The following is a 21,967-nucleotide window of genomic DNA, read 5'->3' on the forward strand; positions in this document are numbered from 1 at the left end:
CCCAGACTCGGGATGGTAAAACCACCCCCAGACTCGGGATGGTAAAACCACCCCCAGACTCAGGATGGTAAATCCACCCCCAGACTCAGGAAGGTAAACCCCCCCCCCCAGACTCAGGAAGGTAACCCCCCTCCCCCCCAAGACTCAGGAAGGTAAACCCCCCCCCCCCCCCCCAGACTCAGGAAGGTAAACCCCCCCCCCCAGACTCAGGAAGGTAAACCCCCCCCCCCCCAGACTCAGGAAGGTAACCCCCCTCCCCCCCAAGACTCAGGAAGGTAAACCCCCCCCCCCAGACTCAGGAAGGTAAACCCCCCCCCCCCCCCCAGACTCAGGAAGGTAAACCCCCCCCCCCAAGACTCAGGAAGGTAAACCCCCCCCCCCCCCCAGACTCAGGAAGGTAAACCCCCCCCCCAAGACTCAGGAAGGTAAACCCCCCCCCCAGACTCAGGAAGGTAAACCCCCCCCCCAGACTCAGGAAGGTAAACCCCCCCCCCCCAGACTCAGGAAGGTAAACCCCCCCCCCCCCCAGACTCAGGAAGGTAAACCCCCCCCCCCCCCCAGACTCAGGAAGGTAAACCCCCCCCCCCCAGACTCAGGAAGGTAAACCCCCCCCCCCCCCCAGACTCAGGAAGGTAAACCCCCCCCCCCAGACTCAGGAAGGTAAACCCCCCCCCCAGACTCAGGAAGGTAAACCCCCCCCCCCCAGACTCAGGAAGGTAAACCCCCCCCCCCAGACTCAGGAAGGTAAACCCCCCCCCCCCCCCAGACTCAGGAAGGTAAACCCCCCCCCCCAGACTCAGGAAGGTAAACCCCCCCCCCCCCCAGACTCAGGACGATGGAAACCTTTTTTATTCTATTTGCTCATATACAGACCAATCACGTGGCTCTAACCCCACTCCCCCACTGACCAATCATGTGGCTCTAACCCCTCTCCCCCACTGACCAATCACGTGGCTCTAACCCCTCTCCCCCACTGACCAATCATGTGGCTCTAACCCCTCTCCCCCACTGACCAATCATGTGGCTCTAACCCCACTCCCCCACTGACAAATCATGTAGCTTTAACCCCTCTCCCCCACTGACCAATCATGTGGCTCTAACCCCACTCCCCCACTGACCAATCATGTAGCTTTAACCCCACTCCCCAACTGACCAATCATGTGGCTGTATCGTGATCATATACAGACTTATGACCCAGTATACTTTTTTCCAACAACAAAAAAATGTAGGGTGGGTAATTGGTATTACCGAAAATAAATACAAAAACCTTTAGGAGCCATATGCTATTCTGAAGAGGTTTATTTTATCTGTTAAGATTTACAGGAAGATTATTCCATTGAATTAGATCTGCTTTCATATAGTTGAGTAATGGAATAAAGCTATCTTTATATATTCCTTGTCACTCATTAAGGATCCTAAGTATTTGATATTGATATTGCCATTCATTATTTTCCCCCCCAGACAATCTCTTTGTCCTAATGTTCTTTCCAGTAACCGAAAGGTTGCTGGATAGAATCTCCGAGCTGACAAGGTAAAAATCTGTCGTTCTGCCCCTGAACAAGGCAGTTAACCCACTGATCCCCGGGGGTGCCGACAACGTTGATTATGGCAGCCCCCCCAGCACCTCTCTGATTCACAGGGGTTGGGTTAAATGCGGGAGACACATTTCAGTGGAATGCATTCAGTTGGAACACTACCTAGGTATCCCCCCTTCCCTTTCAGTTTCTGTCCTGTTGCTTTCCTTTGTGGACTTTATCCACATGCCTCAGCAGATTCGTCTTCTGAGTGAATCCTTTACCACAGACGGAGCAGCCATGGTGTTTCTCTCCTGTGTGAATCAGTTTGTGCCTCCTTAGGTCCCCTTTCTGATTGAAGCTTTTCCCGCAGTCACCACAGCTAAAAGGTTTCTCGCCTGTGTGAGTCAGTTTGTGCATCGTTAGGTGCTCCTTCCGATTGAAGCTTTTCCCACAGTCAACACAGCTAAAAGGTTTCTCTCCTGTGTGAGTCAGATTGTGCATGGTTAGGTGCCCCTTCCGATTGAAGCTTTTCCCACAGTCACCACAGCTAAATGGTTTCTCTCCTGTGTGAGTCAGTTTGTGTATGGTTAGGTGACCTTTCCGATTGAAGCTTTTCCCGCAGTCAACACAGCTAAATGGTTTCTCTCCTGTGTGAGTCAGTTTGTGTATGGTTAGGTGACCTTTCCGATTGAAGCTTTTCCCACAGTCACCACAACTAAATGGTTTCTCTCCTGTGTGAGTCAGTTTATGTTCAGTTAGGCTCATCTTCCGATTGAAGCTTTTTCCACAGTCACCGCAGCTAAATGATTTCTCTCCTGTGTGAATCCTCATGTGATTGGGCAGATTGTGTTTGAAGGTCATGCCACAGGGATTCCCAATGTGACAGAGTCGGACATGGGCCTTCAGTTTACAGGTGGAGTTGAAACTTTTTTTGCAAAAGCTGCATTCACTGGGTCTCTTCTTGGTGAGAGTCACGTGTCTCTGCAGGTCAGCTTTCAGAGCAAATGTTTCTCCACAGTCACGGCATTGGTGAGTTCTTCTAGACATGGTGTTGGGTTTGGAACAATGTTCCCCCATTGGTGGGTTTCGATCCAATGTTGGGCTGGTATCCAACAGTGGACTGTTGTCAAGTCCTACTGTGTAGCTGCTTACAGCTGAGCTGTGTCTGGAGGCATTGTTTTGATTACCTGGAGGGTCACAGGGAATGTTGAGACCCTTAATGTGGGTCACAGTGACAAAAGGTTTGAGATCCACTGGTTTAGAGTCTCTCCCTCTGTTCTCCACAGTCTGGGTTTGGTCCTCCTGATCACATTCACTTTTCACACAGGAAGGAGAGAATATGAACTCTATGATATCAGGCTCCACCCCTTGAAGCTGCTCTTCCTCCTGACTGGTCCTGACTTCCTCCTGTTCCTCTTTAATCTGTTTGGTCTCTGGGTCCTTCTGCCCCAGACTGGGGCTCCACTCCTGCTCACAGTGCTGCTGCTCAGGGGGAACCTCCTCTTCAGAGACAGAGGGCTGCAGGGATTCTGGAGGGAAGGAGAGGAGCAGAGGTTACCTACACAGCCTGGATACAGAGGTTACCCTGCTATACAGCCTGGATACAGAGGTTACCCTGCTATACAGCCTGGATACAGAGGTTACCCAGCTATACAACCTGGATACAGAGGTTACCCTGCTATACAGCCTGGATACAGAGGTTACCCTGCTATACAGCCTGGATACAGAGGTTACCCTGCTATACAGCCTGGATACAGAGGTTACCCTGCTATACAGCCTGGATACAGAGGTTACCCTGCTATACAGCCTGGATACAGAGGTTACCCAGCTATACAACCTGGATACAGAGGTTACCCTGCTATACAGCCTGGATACAGAGGTTACCCTGCTATACAGCCTTGGTGGAGGAGGTGAGGGCCCTGGTGGAGAGGTGTCAGGAAAATAACCTTCCCTCAACGTCAACAAAACGAAGCTGATCGTGGACTTTAGGAAACAGCAGAGGGAGACCCAATCCACATCGACAGGACCGCAGTGGAGAAGGTGGAAAGCTTCAAGTTCCTCAGCGTACACATCACTGACAAAATGAAATGGTCCACCCACACAGACAGGGTGGTGAAGAAGGCGCAACGAGGAGCTTGGCCCCTAAGACCCTCAGAAACTTTGAGAGATGTACAATTGAGAGCATCCTGTCAGGCTGTATCACCGCCTGGTATGGCAACTGCACCGCCCGCAACCTCAGGGCTCTCCAGAGGGTGGTGGGGTATGCCAAACACATCCCCGGGGGCACAATGCCTGCCCTCCAGGACACCTACAGCACCCGATGTCCCAGGTAGATGATCAAGGACAACAACCACCCGAGCCACTGCCTGTTCTCCCCGCTATCATCCAGAAGGCGAGGTCAGTACAGGTGCATCAAAGCTGGGACCGAGAGACTGAAAAGCAGCTTCTATCTCAAGGCCATCAGACTGTTAAATAGCCATCACTACCCAGCTACCCAATTATTTAAAACTATATATAAATAACATCCCTTTATCAGGACCCTGTCTTTCAAAGGTCATTCGTAAAAATCCAAATAACAGATCTTGATTGTAAGGGTTTAAATACTGTTTCCCAATGACCCATAAACAATGAATGAACATGCACCTGTGGAACGGTCATTAAGACTAACAGCTTACAGACGGTAGGTAATTAAGGTCACAGTTATGAAAACTTAGGACACTAAAGAGGCATTCCTACTGACTCTGAAAAACACCAAAATAAAGATGCTCTGGGTCCCTGCTCATCTGCATGAACGTGCCTTAGACATGCTGCAAGGAGGCATGAGGACTGCAGATGTGGCCAGGGCAATAAATTGCAATGTCCGTACTGTGAGACGCCTAAGACAGCGCCACAGGGAGACAGGATGGACAGCTGATCGTCCTCGCAGTGGCAGACCACGTGTAACAACACCTGCACAGGATCGGTACATCCGAACATCACACCTGCGGGACAGGTTCAGGATGGCAACAACTGCCCGAGTTACACCAGGAATGTACTCTCTCTCCATCAGTGCTCAGCATGTCCGCAATAGGCTGAGAGAGGCTGGACTGAGGGCTTGTGGGCCTGTTGTCAGGCAGGTCCTCACCAGATATCACAGGCAACAACGTCGCCTATGGGCACAAACCCACCGTCTCTGGACCAGACAATACTGGCAAGAAGTGCTCATTGACAAGTCGCGGTTTTGTCTCACCAGGGGTGATGGTTGGATTCGCGTTTATCGTCACTCAGGAGTTACTCAACAAAACATCTATCTCAAGGCCATCAAGACTGTTAAATAGCCATCACTAGCCGGCTACCACCCAGTTACTCAACCCTGCACCTTAGAGGATGCTGCCCTATGAACATAGACATGGAAGCACTGGTCACTTTAATAATGTTTACATACTGTTTTACTCATCTCATGTGTATATACTGTATTATATTCTACTGTATTTTACTCAATGCCACTCCAACATCTCTCGTCATAATATTTATATATTTCTTAATTCTATTCTTTTACTTTTTAGATTTATGTTCTGTTGTGAATTGTGATATTACTGCACAGTTGGAGCTCGGAACACAAGCATTTCAATACACTCGCAATAACATCTGCTAAATGTGTATGTGACCAATAACATCTGCTAAATGTGTATGTGACCAATAACATCTGCTAAATGTGTATGTGACCAATAACATCTGCTAAATGTGTATGTGACCAATAACATCTGCTAAATGTGTATGTGACCAATAACATCTGCTAAATGTGTATGTGACCAATAACATCTGCTAAATGTGTATGTGACCAATAACATCTGCTAAATGTGTATGTGACCAATAACATCTGCTAAATGTGTATGTGACCAATAACATCTGCTAAATGTGTATGTGACCAATAACATCTGCTAAATGTGTATGTGACCAATAACATCTGCTAAATGTGTATGTGACCAATAACATCTGCTAAATGTGTATGTGACCAATAACATCTGCTAAATGTGTATGTGACCAATAACATCTGCTAAATGTGTATGTGACCAATAACATCTGCTAAATGTGTATGTGACCAATAACATCTGCTAAATGTGTATGTGACCAATAACATCTGCTAAATGTGTATGTGACCAATAACATCTGCTAAATGTGTATGTGACCAATAACATCTGCTAAATGTGTATGTGACCAATAACATCTGCTAAATGTGTATGTGACCAATAACATCTGCTAAATGTGTATGTGACCAATAACATCTGCTAAATGTGTATGTGACCAATAACATCTGCTAAATGTGTATGTGACCAATTTCATTTGAAGTACAGTGAGATCCTTGATGAAAACCTGCTCCAGAGCGCTCAGGACCTCAGAAAGGGGGCGAAGGTTTTAACAGGACTACAACCCTAAGCACACAGCCAAGACAATGTCCTTGAGTGGCCCAGCCAGCGCCCGGACTTGAACCCGATCTAACATCTCTGGAGAGACCTGAAAATAGCTGTGCAGCAACGCTCCCCATCCAACCAGACAGGGCTTGAGAGGATCTGCAGAGAAGAATGGGAGAAACTCCCCAAATACAAGTGTGACAAGTTTGTAGCATCATACCTAAGAAGACTCGAGGCTGTAATCGCTGCCAAAGGTGCTTCAACGAAGTACTGAGTAAAGGGTCTGAATACTTATGTAAATGTAAAATCTAAAAACCTGTTTTTGCTTTGTCATTATGGGGTATTGTGATGTCATTATGGGGTATTGTGATGTCATTACGGGGTATTGTGATGTCATTATGGGGTATTGTGATGTCATTATAGGGTATTGTGTTGTCATTATGGGGTATTGTGTTGTCATTATGGGTTATTGTGTGTAGATTGATGAGGGAAAAACTATTTAATCCATTTTAGAATAAGGCTGTAACGTAACAAAATGTGGAAAAAGTCAAGCGGTCTGAATATTTCCTGAAAGCACTGAGGTGTTGTGTGTTTAACTCGTCTTTCATTTTGTTGCAGATTGTCGTCTGTATTGTTCTGTCTGAGATTATGGGTTCCTGATACAAACACCTCATTTTGTATTTGTAGAATTACATCTGTATGTTCTGTTCTATCTGATATGACATCAAGTGGCCCTTTGGGTTAGTTTAGATTACCACAGGTGTCTGTAATTATCTCTGGCTGCTAAGGCTGCCCAAGTCTAATCTCTTTCCCATTAATTGACCAATCAGATCAGCACTGAAAATTATCTGGCGTGAAAAGATATATGATTGGTCAAAAGACCAATTAGTGGGGGGGTGGGGGGGACAGAATTGGTCTGCCTGTATAAACGCAGCCTGAGTGGCCTCATCTGTCCCACTGTTTGGGGAGATTTGCTCTGATGAAGGTTGAACGACCGAAAGATAAAATGTAAGAAATGTGCATCTGTTATTTTTTTTTCTGTTTCTAAAGTCAGTAAATTCTAGAACCTATTTTCATACTTTCATATCACTTCCTGTTTTTTCGTGACACAGACATGTTTTTATCCATGTACAGCTAGCTGTCAGTACGTCCACATACGAACCCAGTAGATCTACCTACGAACCTAGTAGATCTACATACGAACCTAGTAGATCTACATACGAACCTAGTAGATCTACATACGAACCTAGTAGATCTACATACGAACCTAGTAGATCTACATACGAACCTAGTAGATCTACATACGAACCTAGTAGATCTACATACGAACCTAGTAGATCAACATACGAACCTAGTAGATGTACATACGGACCTAGTAGATGTACATACGGACCTAGTAGATCTACATACGAACCTAGTAATGTCCATACGAACCTAGTAGATCTACATACGAACCCAGTAGATCTACATACGAACCTAGTAGATGTCCATACGAACCTATTCTACATAGTTTTATCTCCGGTGTGATCCGCAGCAGTCTCCGTAGCCGATCATTCTCTTCCTGGTACTCTGCTACTGCTTTCGCAAATGCCCCGGAAATCTCCACAGCAGCAAACGCCGTTAAACGCTCATTTAAAAACTCTTGAAACGACTGTAGTTTAGACATTTTCAGTGGACTGAGAGTTGGGTGTTCAGCAAGTATGGGATCTTGACGTGGGTCCTCCTGATCACATTCACTTTTCACACAAGGAGGAGTAAATATGAACTCTATGATATCAGGCTCCACCCCTTGAAGCTGCTCTTCCTCCTGACTGGTCCTGACTTCCTCCTGTTCCTCTTTAATCTGTTTGGTTTCTGGGTCCTTCTGCCCCAGACTGGGGCTCCACTCCTGCTCACAGTGCTGCTGCTCAGGGGGAACCTCCTCTTCAGAGACAGAGAGCTGCACAGGTTCTGGAGGGACAGAGAAGAGGAGCAGAGGTTACCACAGTCCCCAAATCCAGAACAAATTCAAGAAAGCGATCAGTATTATAAAGAGCCATTGTTGCATCGAACTCCGTTCCATCGCAAATTTCTCAAGTGAACAGCAAACCGGTTTAAAAAACAGATAAAGCAACACCTCACAACGTGTCTCTCCCCCATCTGACCTAGATAGTTTGTGTGTATGTATTGATATGTGGGCTGCATGGGCCTTTTAAAAACGGTTTCTGTAGTTTTGTACTTGAGCTGTTCTTGTCTATTAATGTTCTGGATGATGTCATGTTTCACCTGAACCCCAGGAAGAGTAGCTGCTGCTTTTGCAACAGCTAATGGGGATCCTAATAAAATACCAAATTACCACAGTATAAGTGGTATATTCATGTTGTGTCACAACCATAAAACTTAACTGTCAAAACAAGGAAATAAAATAAGGAGGCTTACTCTTTACAATGCCTTAAAATAAGGAGTCTAACCCTTTACAATGACTTAAAATAAGGAGTCTTACCCTTTACAATGACTTAAAATAAGGAGTCTTACCCTTTACAATGACTTAATAAGGAGTCTTACCCTTTACAATGACTTAAAATAAGGAGTCTTACCCTTTACAATGACTTAAAATAAGGAGTCTAACCCTTTACAGTGACTTAAAATAAGGAGTCTTACCCTTTACAATGCCTTAAAATAAGGAGTCTAACCCTTTACAATGACTTAAAATAAGGAGTCTAACCCTTTACAATGACTTAAAATAAGGAGTCTAACCCTTTACAATGACTTAAAATAAGGAGTCTTACCCTTTACAATGACTTAAAATAAGGAGTCTTACCCTTTACAATGACTTAAAAAGGAGTCTTACCCTTTACAATGACTTAAAATAAGGAGTCTTACCCTTTACAATGCCTTAAAATAAGGAGTCTTACCCTTTACAATGCCTTAAAATAAGGAGTCTTACCCTTTACAATGCCTTAAAATAAGGAGTCTTACCCTTTACAATGCCTTAAAATAAGGAGTCTAACCCTTTACAATGACTTAAAATAAGGAGTCTTACCCTTTACAATGACTTAAAATAAGGAGTCTTACCCTTTACAATGACTTAATAAGGAGTCTTACCCTTTACAATGACTTAAAATAAGGAGTCTTACCCTTTACAATGACTTAAAATAAGGAGTCTAACCCTTTACAGTGACTTAAAATAAGGAGTCTTACCCTTTACAATGCCTTAAAATAAGGAGTCTAACCCTTTACAATGACTTAAAATAAGGAGTCTAACCCTTTACAATGACTTAAAATAAGGAGTCTAACCCTTTACAATGACTTAAAATAAGGAGTCTTACCCTTTACAATGACTTAAAATAAGGAGGCTTACCCTTTACAATGACTTAAAATAAGGAGTCTAACCCTTTACAATGACTTAAAATAAGGAGTCTTACCCTTTACAATGACTTAATAAGGAGTCTTACCCTTTACAATGACTTAATAAGGAGTCTTACCCTTTACAATGCCTTAAAATAAGGAGTCTTACCCTTTACAATGCCTTAAAATAAGGAGTCTTACCCTTTACAATGCCTTAAAATAAGGAGTCTTACCCTTTACAATGCCTTAAAATAAGGAGTCTTACCCTTTACAATGACTTAAAATAAGGAGGCTTACCCTTTACAATGACTTAAAATAAGGAGTCTTACCCTTTACAATGACTTAAAATAAGGAGTCTTACCCTTTACAATGACTTAAAATAAGGAGGCTTACCCTTTACAATGACTTAAAATAAGGAGTCTTACCCTTTACAATGACTTAAAATAAGGAGGCTTACCCTGGCGTGACGTTTCGATAACCATGTAAATCTCTCCAGGACAAGGTGACTGAAATCCTAATTAGCTCCTGATGTGGCTATCATAAAGAACTACAAACATAAAGAACTACAAACATAAAGAACTACAAACATAAAGAACTACAAACATAAAGAACTACAAACATAAAGAACTACAAACACAAAGAACTACAAACATAAAGAACTACAAACACAAAGAACTACAAACATAAAGAACTACAAACACAAAAAACTACAAACACAAAAAACTACAAACATAAAGAACTACAAACATAAAGAACTACAAACAGAACTACAAACATAAATGACTACAAACGACTACAAGCACAAAGAACTACAAGCACAAAGAACTACAAGCACAAAGAACTACAAACATAAAGAACTACAAACACCATGATCTTTTATTTATTATTTTATTGTTGATATTTTCATCATTGCAGCATCAAGAGTTTTGTCCTTGTAGCCTCTCCTTTTGAATTTACGAAGAAGGCACAGTGATGCTGAAACGTTGGTGATTTACCCAATAAATTACTGGGAGTTTATATATGGAGTCTATATATGGAGTCTATATATGGAGTCTATATATGGAGTCTATATATGGAGTCTATATATGGAGTCTATATATGGAGTCTATATATGGAGTCTATATATGGAGTCTATATATGGAGTCTATATATGGAGTGTGCGACTCGCTTTATTATAGTTTATTCGCCGTTAGTCAGCACCTCCACACAAAATTTTTCGGGGTGTGCGCCGACTCATGTTTGTTTGTTGATTCTACCAAATAATTGATTAAAAAACACACTTTTTTTTCCAATGAAGGTCTACAGTTGTGGCCAAAGGTTTTGAGAATGACACAAATAGAGCGGTTCAGTTGTTGTGAAGGCGGCTTCAGGGAGCCCAAGAAAGTCCAGCAAGCGCCAGGACCGTCTCCTAAAGTTGATTTAGCTGCATGATCGGGGCACCACCAGTACAGAGCTTGCTCAGGAATGGCAGCAGGCAGGTGTGAGTGCATCTGCACACACAGTGAGGTTAAGACTTTTGGAGGTTGGCCTGGTGTCAAGAAGGGCAGCAAAGAAGCCTCTTCTCTCCAGGAAAAACATCAGGGACAGACTGCAAAAGGTACAGGGATTGAACTGCTGAGGACTGGGGTAAAGTCATTTTATCTGATGAATCCCCTTTCCGATTGTTTGGAGCAAACCCGGAAAAAAGCTTGTCCGGAGAAGACAAGGTGAGCGCTATACAGTAAAGCATCCTGAGACCATTCATGTGTGGGGTTGCTTCTCAGCCAAGGGAGTGGGCTCACTCACAATTTTGCCTAAGAAAACAGCCATGAATGGTACCAACAAATCCTCAGAGAGCAACTTCTCCCAACCATCCAGGAACAGTTTGGTGACGAACAATGCCTTTTGTGACAAACTCCAAGCATTGATAACGCAAGGATGGGCTGCCATCAGTCAGGATGTGGCCCAGAAGTTAATTGACAGCATGCCAGGGCGGATTGCAGAGGTCTTGAAAAAGAATGGTCAACACTGACTCTTTGCATCAACTTCATGTAATTGTCAATAAAAGCCTTTGACACTTATGAAATGCTTGTAATTATACTTCAGTATCCATAGTAACATCTGACAAAAATATCTAAAGACACTGAAGCAGCAAACTTTGAAAGTTAATATTTGTGTCATTATCAAAACTTTTGGCCACGACTGTACAGGACTCTGTAGGGTAGCACCATGGTGTAGCCAGCGGACAGCTAGTTTCCGTCCTCCTCTGGGTACAATGACTTCAATACAAAACCTAGGAGGTTCATTGTTCTCACCCCCTTCTATAGACTTACACAGTAATTAGGACAACTTCAGGACGATATCCTCCAACCTATCAGAGCTCTCGCAGCATGAACTGACATGTTGTCCACACAATCATAGGATCAGAGAATTAAACTAGTACTGAAAGCATAAGCTACAGCTAGCTAGCACTGCATAACATGTGGTGAGTAGTTGACTTAAAAGAGAGAGAGACAATAGTTGAACACTTTAGAATGATTTAATACCTTCAAAAATGAAGGAGAAGATAGGGAGAGCTGGCAAAATGTTTATCTATTTTTCACTTCCACTTAGCTAGCGAATGCAGCTAGCTAATTAAGCCTACTCAAACACCCAGCTCAAAAAGAGATGGATGCTATGTAACCAATGGCTAACTAGTTAGCGGTGGGCGCTAATAGCGTTTCAAGGTAAGCTTTTGGTTTTATTAATTTATTTCCATCGGTGCAACTGATAAACTGCTTGCTGACTACATGATTGTAGAGGGTTTACTAACGTGATAGTTCCAGTAGCTATGTTGACTATGACATTATAATTTAACCTTGAACAAGTCAGTAAAGAACAAATTCTTATTAACAAAATACAGTCTACTGGGGAAGAGTGGGTTAACTGCCTTGTTCAGGGGCAGAACGACAGATTTTTTTACCTTGTCAGCTCGGGGATTCGATCCAGCAACCTTATGGTTACTGGCCCAACGCTCTAACCACTAAGCTACCTGCCGCCCCATTTTAGATAATAACGGTGACAACGATGAAGGCTGTGTGTAGTGGTTATGATATGAAGGTTTGGCTTGGAAAGATTTTTTTGCCTGGTCACAGACAGCTGATGTGTTGTGCACTGAAGGGAAAAGGTGAGACGCAAGAAGGAACCAGAAGGAATTATAGCTACAACGTTCAAAGTGATCATACTGTTTGCATGTTTCTGTTACGAAAGTAAACTGCATTTGCGTGTAATCAGGGGTGTATTCATTCCACAGATTGTGTTAAAAAAAACTTTATTAAACAGAAGCAAACAGAACAGGGATAAACATACCTGAATTTGTCCAATACAAACTCTTGTTTGCAACTGTTGGATGAATGATTACACCCTAGATCAGCTAGATGCAGACAAGAGTGTGCAAGGCGGTATTAAAATGTCTCGCTGTCTGTCACCTTGATTACTCAAATTCTTCTCAACCTGTGCACCTGTGTTGTATACTATCATTCATAGGCTAGGCTGTTGTAGCGACCTCATGATGGCTAAAGGGAAAATGTAAGTATCTTGTAGTAACCTAAACCTATCAATGTTACATTGCGCTGGGCGAATGGAATATGAATGACAGTCATCCAATATGCTAATAGAAATAAGGCCGTGCTCATAAAAAAACAGCACCGACCACCACTGAAGAAAATATTGCTAAAAGTCACCTTGTCTGAGAGAGATGTACATGGTTATCAAACTGTCACACCGGGGTAGGCCAACATGAAACGCAGTCCAAATGTTAAGTGTTCTAAAATCCCCTATGGGAAAAATGAATGGTGGGAAAACGATTGGAACCCTGTTTGAGCGCTAGGTTTTATGGGTATTATTACACCCCCACTGTGGGACTCTATACAGGCTTTAGACATCAGGGTTGTGGTCTATTTGAATTTTTAAGCCAGTAAATTCAAGACCAGGCTAACTATAATGCCAATTCAATAATTAAAAACTAGAATCTATTTTTAATTACTTCTCAGTATTTCTAAAGTGTATAAATTTTGAATTATAAATTAAATTCACTTCCTGTTTTTATGACAATGTTTTTATCCATGCACGGTAGGTTTAAAAAGAACTTCTTAAACGTGTATGAAGTGGTGATCAGTTAACAGTTTATCAATAAAGTAGAACTATAGCTAGCTATCAGTATCTGCATACGAACCTATTCGACATAGTTGTATCTCTGGTGTCCTCCGCAGCAGTCTCCGTAGCCGATCATTCTCCTCCTGGTATTCTCCTACCGTTTTCTCAACTGCACCAAAAATATCCACAGCCGCCGCCGATAAACGCTCATTTAAAAACACACACAACGTCTGTAGTTTAGACATTTTCTGTAAAATTAGAGATGGGTAGACTATTTAGTTTAGTAAGTATGTCTTTCTTTACTCCACACAAGGAACAATAAAAAACTCGTTTACCAATCCTACTTCCGTGTTCTAGTCAAGGAATCTTGGGACGTTCTTTGTTCTAGTTGGTGACGAACCCAGAAACACAACAGAGCCGCCAGCTGGATGGGAGTTTACTGTGCAAGGCAGCCTACAGACCAGTAGTAAAGGAGAACGACGACTACATGTAGACAAATAGTGGTTATCATAAGTATAGGATGATCTGGGAGAATCTATTCTTCCCCAGGAGGCAACAGTTTATCATTACTCCATACAAGATTAAATCAACATGATGAATGAGCAGCATTAGGTCAGAATTTATGAGAAATACTCTTGGATAAATGCAAGGATACCTTTTCTGGAATTGTTTTTCATTTCATGTATTAATTACATCAGCCTGACCTAAATCAAATGACCAGATATTGCTGTTTCTAAAGAAAGGAAAAATGAAACAGACTTTGAACAGCAGAACTGTGAATTTCCTACAATCCTCTGTACTGTTTGATCATTTCCTCGTCATTCAAATCAAATCAAACTTTATTTACATACACTGTTTTACAACATTAAGTCCATGGTACAGTATATGTATTCTGCCCTTGAGTTGCGTTCTCATGCAAAACTAGACAGATAGCTAACAACCAAGTCTTCAGTAAAACTCCCAAGGCGTGACTTTTCTTGAATGAATATACTGAAAACGTTTATGTTGTGAAACTGCAAAATACAGAAAATAATATACTTTAGTATTCAATTCACACCGATATACTGTAGCTGTACATAAAATATTTGAAGTTGCATAAATACAAAGCACGTGCTAAGGTACCATGCATCTGGCATGATGCCAAACCATATAGCTAATTGTTACTCATATGGTAATTGGCTCCTTTCATTACTCTAATAATGTACAACCATCTATGTAGAATAACAAAGCATATTACACTAGGAACAGTAACAAAACTACAGTATTGTATATTTTACAATTCGTTTGCATGACGCATGAGCAAAGTAATACAGCTAACGACATACATTAAAGGCATTGCAATTTGTGAGTAAATGCAACCAACATTGATATGTAAGCAACTCTATCAATAACAAGATTATCATCATTAGCTAAATGCTTGAATCGAACTTACAAACAAATATTTTCCAAGGCTGAAGCGTGACAAGAAATAACTACATTGAAAGACCTGCACCGTAGCGTTGTTTGTAGCTGCTTCTATGCGTGTAGAACAAATTCTCTACTTCCTGTTTGCGTCGTCTTTCTAAGTACCAGAAACATCCACTAGGGGGCAAATAACACCATTGAACACAATGAAAATCCAATTTAACCATTGTAATAAAATAATCTGTTACCTTCTAACAGGATGGCAGCACAATATGTATTTATCTGAGACACACAGTATGAATGGTCTGGAGATACTCTCCTTTCCTAAGAGTGACGGAAGACCTTATTTCTATTGTAAGTTTTTCTCTCTTTGTGGATATTATTCATATTCCTCAGCAGATAAGTCTTCTGAGTCATTATTTTATCACAGACTGAGCAGCCATGTTATTTCACTCCTGTATGAGTCTGTCATGTTCATTTAGGTGCTTCTTGGGATTGAAGCTTTTCCCCCAGTCACCACAGCTAAATGGTTTCTCTCTTCAGTGAATGTGTATAATGTCTGGTTAGGTGTTGCTTGGGATTGAAGCTATTCCCACTGTCAGCACAGCTAAATGGTTTCTCTCTTCTGTGAATTCTCATGTACATGGACAGATGTTTGAAGGTCTTGCCATAAAAGGGGCGGGTGTAGGGTTCCCCCATTGGTGGGTTCTGATCTAATTGTGGGCTGGATCCAATGGTGGGCTGGGATCCAATGGTGGACTGGGATTCAATGGTGGACTGGGATTCAATGGTGGACTGGGATCCAATGGTGGACTGGGATCCAATGGTGGACTGGGATCCAATGGTGGTCTGGAATCCAATGGTGGGTTGCTGTCAAGTCCTACTGGGTCGCTGCTTATGGCTGAGCTGTGGCTTTAGGCATTGTTCTGATTATCTGGAATTTTGAAACCCTATAGGTGGGTCACAGTGGCAAAATGTTTGAGATCCACTGGTTTAGAGTCACTCTCTCTGTTCTCCACAGTCTGGGTTTGGGGATGAGTCAAGCACTGAAGTGGGTCTTCCTGATCACATTCTCTTTTCACACAGGAAGGAGTGAAATTGAAATCAGTGATATCAGGCCCCAGCTCTTGAATCTGCTCTTCCTCCTGACTGGTCCTGACTTCCTCCTGTTCCTCTTTAATCTGTTTGGTCTCTGGGTCCTTCTGCCCCAGATTGGGGCTCCATTCCTGCTCACAGTGCTGCTGCTCAGGGGGAACCTCCTCTTCAGAGACAGAGAGCTGCAGGGAGTCTGGAGGGACGGAGACGAGGGTAGAGGTCATCTGCAGTATATACCACAGAAGTAAATAGAACACCTGAATCATTCAGATTAATTCAAGATCTCTATGATCTATGCAGCCTTTAGATGTGCCTGAGTGCAATCAGCTAGGACCAGATTCCAAGTTTGTCGATTTTTACAAAGTCCATATTGATACATAAACACTAAACAATCATTAAGATACATTTAATAACAAGCTGATTGACAAAGTCATGACATATTTGAATAATTTAATGCTACCACCCCTCCAAATCAAAAACAGCCACCTATATCTCTATCTCTGGAGACATAATAACAAATGTTTGGCATTTTATTAGGAGCTCCATTATCTGTTACGAAACACACATCATTTATAGGTGAAATAGGGGAGAGGCTTATATCGAGATAACCTGAAAGGCCGCTCAGCAAAGAAGATGCCAGAGCTCCAAAACCCCCATAAAAAAGCCAGACTAACGGTTTGCAACTGCACATGGGGACAAAGATCGTACTTTTTGGAAAAATATCCTCTAGTCTGATGAAACAAAAATAGAACTGTTTGGCCATAATGACCATTGTTATGTTTGGAGGAAAAAGGGGGATGCTTGCAAGCCGAAGAACACCATCCCAACCGTGAAGCACGGGGGTGGCAGCATCATGTTGTGGAGGTGCTTTGCTGCAGGAGGGATTGGTGCACTTCCCAAAATAGATGGCTTCATGAGGGAGGAAAATTATGTGGATATATTGAAGCAACATCTCAAGACATCAGTCAGAAAGTTAAAGCTTGGTCGCAAATGGGTCTTCCAAATGGACAATGACCCCAAGCATATTTCCAAAGTTGTGGCAAAATGGCTTAAGGACGACAAAGCCAAGGTACTGGAGTGGCCATCACAAAGCTCTGATCTCAATCCTATAGAAAATGTGTGGGCAGAACTGAAAAAGCGTGTGCGAGCAAGGAGGCCTACACACCTGACTCAGTTACACCAGTTCTGTCACCCAACTTATTGTGGGAAGCTTGTGGAAGGCTACCCAAAACGTTTGACCCAAGTTAACCAATTTAAAGGCAATGCTAGCAAATCCTAGTTGAGTGTATGTAAACTTCTGACCCACTGGGAATGTGATGAAAGAAATAAAAGCTGAAATAAATCACTCTCTCCTATTAATCTGACATTTCACATTCTTAAAATAAAGTGGTGATCCTAACTGCCCGAAGACAGGGATGTTTTTGCTAGGATTAAATGTCAGGAATTGTGAATAACTGAGTTTAAATTAATTTGGCTAAGGTGTATGTAAACTTCTGACTTCAACTGTATATACTGTATTTTATACCATCCATTGCAGCTGGGCCATCACTCATCCATATATTTTTATGTACATATTCTCATTCACCCCTTTAGATTTGTGTGTATTAGATAGTTGTGTTGGGGAATTGTTAGATTTTGTGGTAGATATTACTGCGCTGTCGGAACTAGAAGCACAATCATTTCACATCTGCTAACCATATGTATGTGACCAATAAACATTTATTTGATTTGAGAATTAAGTCCCAAGCCGTTGCAGCTTTCAGGAGTCGCCTGTGTTACAATGAGTTGTCTTTCAATTCAGTTCATACAATAAGTGTTAAAATATATGATACAGCTTTATGTAGTTATTACCATGCATGACATCCCCGCATTGTAGATTTTATATATTGTACATTTAATATATTCACTGATCATGTACTCTACCTTGGCAAATAACGGTGCTGTTCAGGTATGAATGTCTGTAACATTATTTTTCAGTCATATCCAATACCAGGAGTATCACATTCCAGTCTTTGAATGATGCTGTGTGTATGTATGTATTACAATTATACACTTCAACATGGTTTACCGACCTGGGACATCAATGGTAACACATTGTGACTCTGCAATAGACTAAAAACAGGATTTAACTAGTTAAACTAGTTTGTAATTCATATATACAGAAATATAATTTTTTAAAAAAAGTACACAGCACTTCTTATGCATCATGTCAATTCTCTAAAACCACTTCATCTCAATATTTAATTTCCTTCATTTACATTGATCTGGGGTTTCTGAGTATGTGGAGCGTAGTTTTTTTTTTTGTGTGTGTACCGTTTTGTATTGGTGGACTATATTATTAAATACGCTTCTCAGACATACCTGCTCTCCTGCGCCTGACTCCTACACCTCTCACCGAGACGCACATCATCACAAGCAGTCTTATGTCCCAGAGAGGTTAATACAAGCATGCTGAATGATCCAGCATTCAAGGAATCAATAAAGACAGAAATGAACGTCTGGAGTAGTATCCCCTGCTACATTGTGGGATGCAGCGGTGCGCGCTAAATTGCGTTTCAATCGGTGACTCACTTGCTCTGAGAACTTGAAGTAAGAAGGCAGTTATTAGAGGGAAGAAGATCATAGCCACATCATCTCGCAAGAAAAATATTAAAGCACAGAAACTGCTTAAATTTAAAGAAACATTAGTAAGCTTAGAACGATCTCATTAGTCAAGGACGGCTGGTAGCCTAGTGGTTTGAGCGTTGGGCCAGTAACCGAAAGGTTGCTAGACCGAATCCCCGAGCTGACAAGGTAAAAATCTGTCTTTCTGCCCCTGAACAAGACAGTTTAACACACTGTTCCCCGGTAGGCCGTCATCATAAATAAGAATTTGTTCTGAACAGACTTGTTAATGGTTAAATAAATAGTCATCTCAAAGACCCTCCTTATATTACGTGAGAATCAAAAAGGTTTTAAACAGGAAATTGATCAGATGTACAGTGAAGAAGAAGAAGCTTCCTGAAACTACAATATTATGACGCTCAAAAAGTCAACAAAAACAACCACTAGCGGAGACACAGAAAAACACAGAATAAAATGTTCTGAATAAGACCCCAAAACAAATGAGATGAAATACAGAATGCATTTGAATCATACTCTACAAATCTGTACAAGCAACCAGAGAAGGCAGACGCACCAACAATAGAGCCTCTTTTTTTTTAAAAAATTTTTTTACTCACCAGATCTCCCCTCAATTGGAACGGAGCAACATGATAGGCTAACTTCAGAAATAACCACTGAAGAAATGAATACAGAAATATCTAATCTAACGCTGACAAATCTCAAGACCCTGATGTAGTGGTTGACCGATTAAATTGGCATGGCATTTTTGTAACCGATTATGGCCGATTACATCGCAATCCACGAGGAAACGGCGTGGCGGGGTGATCACCTGTTACGTGGGCGCAGCCCAAAAGGACCTTGTGGCTGCAAGGAGCCAAGGTAAGTTGCTAGCTAGCATTAAACTTATCTTGTAAAAAAACAATCTTCACATAAATCACTAGTTAACTACACATGGTTGATGATATCACCAGGTTAACTAGCTTGTCCTGCGTTGCATATAATCAATGTGGTGCCTGTTAATGTATCATCTAATCACAGCCTACTTCAACTTCGCCAAACGGGTGATGATTTAACAAAAGTGCATTCACGAAAAAAAGCACAATTGCTGCACAAATGTACCTAACCATAAACATCAACGCCTTTCTTAAAATCAATACACAGAAGTATATATTTTTAAACCTGCATATTTAGTTAAAATAAATGCATGTTAGCAGGCAATATTAACTAGGGAAATTGTGTCACTTCTCTTGCATTCAGTGCAAGCAGAGTCAGGGTATATGCAGCAGTTTGGGCCGCCTGGCTCGTTGCGAACTGTGTGAAGACTATTTCTTCCTAATAAAGACCGTAATTAATTCACCAGAATTTTACATAATTATGACATAACATTGATGGTTGTGCAATGTAACAGCAATATTTAGACTTATGGATGCCACCCGTTCGATAAAATACGGAACAGTTCTGTATTTCACTGAAAGTTTTGTTTACGAAATCATCGTTTCTGGATTTGACCATATTAATGACCTAAGGCTCGTATATCTGTGTTTAATATATTATAATTAAATCTATGATATTTGATAGAGCAGTCTGACTGAGCGGTGGTAGGCAGCAGCAGGCTCGTAAGCACTTGACTGCGTTTGCCAGCAGCTCTTAGCAATGCTTGAAGCACAGCTCTGTTTATGACTTCAAGCCTATCAACTCCCGAGATTAGGCTGGCAATACTAACGTGCCTATAAGAACATCCAATTGTAAAAGGTCTATGAAATACAAATGGTATAGAGAAATAGTCGACGTGTCATAATTCCTATAATAACTACAACCTAAAACTTAACTGGGAATATTGAAGAACTGGGAATATTGAACCACCAGCTTTCACATGTTCTCATGTTCTGAGCAAGGAACTAAAACGTTAGCTTTTTTACATGGCAAATATTGCACTTTTACTTTCTTCTTCTCCAACTGTGGTTTTGCATTATTTAAACCAAATTGAACATGTTTCATTATTTATTTGAGACTAAATAGATTTCGTTTATGTATTATATTAAGTTAAAATAAACGTGTTCATTGAGTATAGTTGTAATTGTCATTATTACAAATATATATATAAAATAAATATAAATAAATAAATACAATTAAATAAATAAAAAATAATGAAATAATCTTGTGTTTTTTTGTTTTAAATTTAAAAAATAATCCGCCAATTATTTGGTATCGGCTTTTTTTGGTCCTCCAATAATCGGTATCGGCGTTGACAAATCATAATCGGTCGACCTCTACCCCGATGGCTTCCCTTCAGAGAACTACTAACACCTCTACATAATCGGTCGACCTCTACCCCGATGTTGGTCCTCCAATAATCGGTATCGGCGTTGACAAATCATAATCGGTCGACCTCTACCCCGATGGCTTCCCTTCAGAGAACTACTAACACCTCTACATAATCGGTCGACCTCTACCCCGATGGCTTCCCTTCAGAGAACTACTAACACCTCTACATAATCGGTCTACCTCTACCCCGATGGCTTCCCTTCAGAGAACTACTAACACCTCTACATAATCGGTCGACCTCTACCCTGATGTTGGTCCTCCAATAATCGGTATCGGCGTTGACAAATCATAATCGGTCGACCTCTACCCCGATGGCTTCCCTTCAGAGAACTACTAACACCTCTACATAATCGGTCGACCTCTACCCCGATGGCTTCCCTTCAGAGAACTACTAACACCTCTACATAATAACCAAAAGAATGAAGGACATAATCCCAGAATTGATTGACAGGGATCAAACTGGTTTCATACGAAATAGAACAGACACAGGACAACATAAGGAGAATAGTACATGTCATGGACCATATCACTAAGGATAAGACAAGTGCTATATTAAATCCATCTAGTTTATTATCACCTGGGGGTGGCCCGACAGGAAGTCCAGGATCCAGTTGCAGAGGGAGGTGTTTAGTCCCAGGGTCTTTAGCTTAGTGATGAGCTCTGAGGGCACTATGGTGTTGAACACTGAGCTGTAGTCAATGAATAGCATTCTCACATAGGTGTTCCTTTTGTCCAGGTGTGAAAGGGCAGTGTGGACTGCAATAGAGATTCCATCATCTGTGGATCTGTTGGGGCGGTATGCAAATTGGAGTGGGTCTAGGGTTTCTGGGATGATGGTGTTGATATTAGCCATGACCAGCCTTTCAAAGAACTTCATGGCTACAGACATGAGTGCTACGGGTTGGTAGTCGTTTAGGCAGGTTACCTCAGTGTTATTGGACACAGGGACTATGGTGGTCTGCTTGAAACATGTTGGTATTACAGACTCAGACAGGGAGAGGTTGAAAATGTAAGTGAAGACACTTGCCAGTTGGTCAGCGCATGCTCGGAGTACACATCCTGGTAATCCGTATGGCCCTGCAGCCTTATGAATGGTGACCTGTTTAAAGGTCTTACTGACATCGGCTGCATAGAGCGTGATCACACAGTCGTCCAGAACAGCTGATGAGCTCATGCATGTTTCAGTGTTGC

The 21,967-nt window shown here is 41.9% G+C and overlaps 1 protein-coding gene and 1 long non-coding RNA gene across 3 annotated transcripts; both read right to left on the bottom strand.

Annotated features, from left to right (window-relative positions):
- Positions 1-1,281: 1,281 nt before the first annotated feature.
- LOC109880278 (zinc finger protein 329-like) lies at positions 1,282-16,339 on the bottom strand. 2 transcript variants are annotated; one of them, XM_031791725.1, is made up of 4 exons: positions 14,781-16,339; positions 13,428-14,361; positions 7,385-7,858; positions 1,282-3,046 (listed from the first exon to the last, which is right to left on the bottom strand). In XM_031791725.1, the coding sequence occupies exons 2-4, from the start codon at positions 13,591-13,593 to the stop codon at positions 1,719-1,721; spliced, it is 1,968 nt and encodes a 655-aa protein (XP_031647585.1). In that variant the 5' UTR covers positions 13,594-14,361; positions 14,781-16,339; the 3' UTR covers positions 1,282-1,718. The 2 variants fall into 2 exon arrangements, with proteins under 2 accessions (XP_031647585.1, XP_031647586.1); XM_031791726.1 differs by having other exon boundaries at positions 7,406-7,858; positions 14,781-16,316.
- A 4,451-nt stretch (positions 16,340-20,790) lies between these two features.
- Positions 20,791-21,065, bottom strand: LOC116353939 (uncharacterized). Its single transcript, XR_004203336.1, has 2 exons — positions 20,899-21,065; positions 20,791-20,840 (listed from the first exon to the last, which is right to left on the bottom strand). It is a non-coding gene; the product is annotated as an uncharacterized LOC116353939 (long non-coding RNA).
- Positions 21,066-21,967: the final 902 nt, after the last annotated feature.

This window comes from Oncorhynchus kisutch, linkage group LG16 (assembly GCF_002021735.2).
Source record: "Oncorhynchus kisutch isolate 150728-3 linkage group LG16, Okis_V2, whole genome shotgun sequence".
Lineage (NCBI taxonomy): Eukaryota > Metazoa > Chordata > Actinopteri > Salmoniformes > Salmonidae > Oncorhynchus > Oncorhynchus kisutch.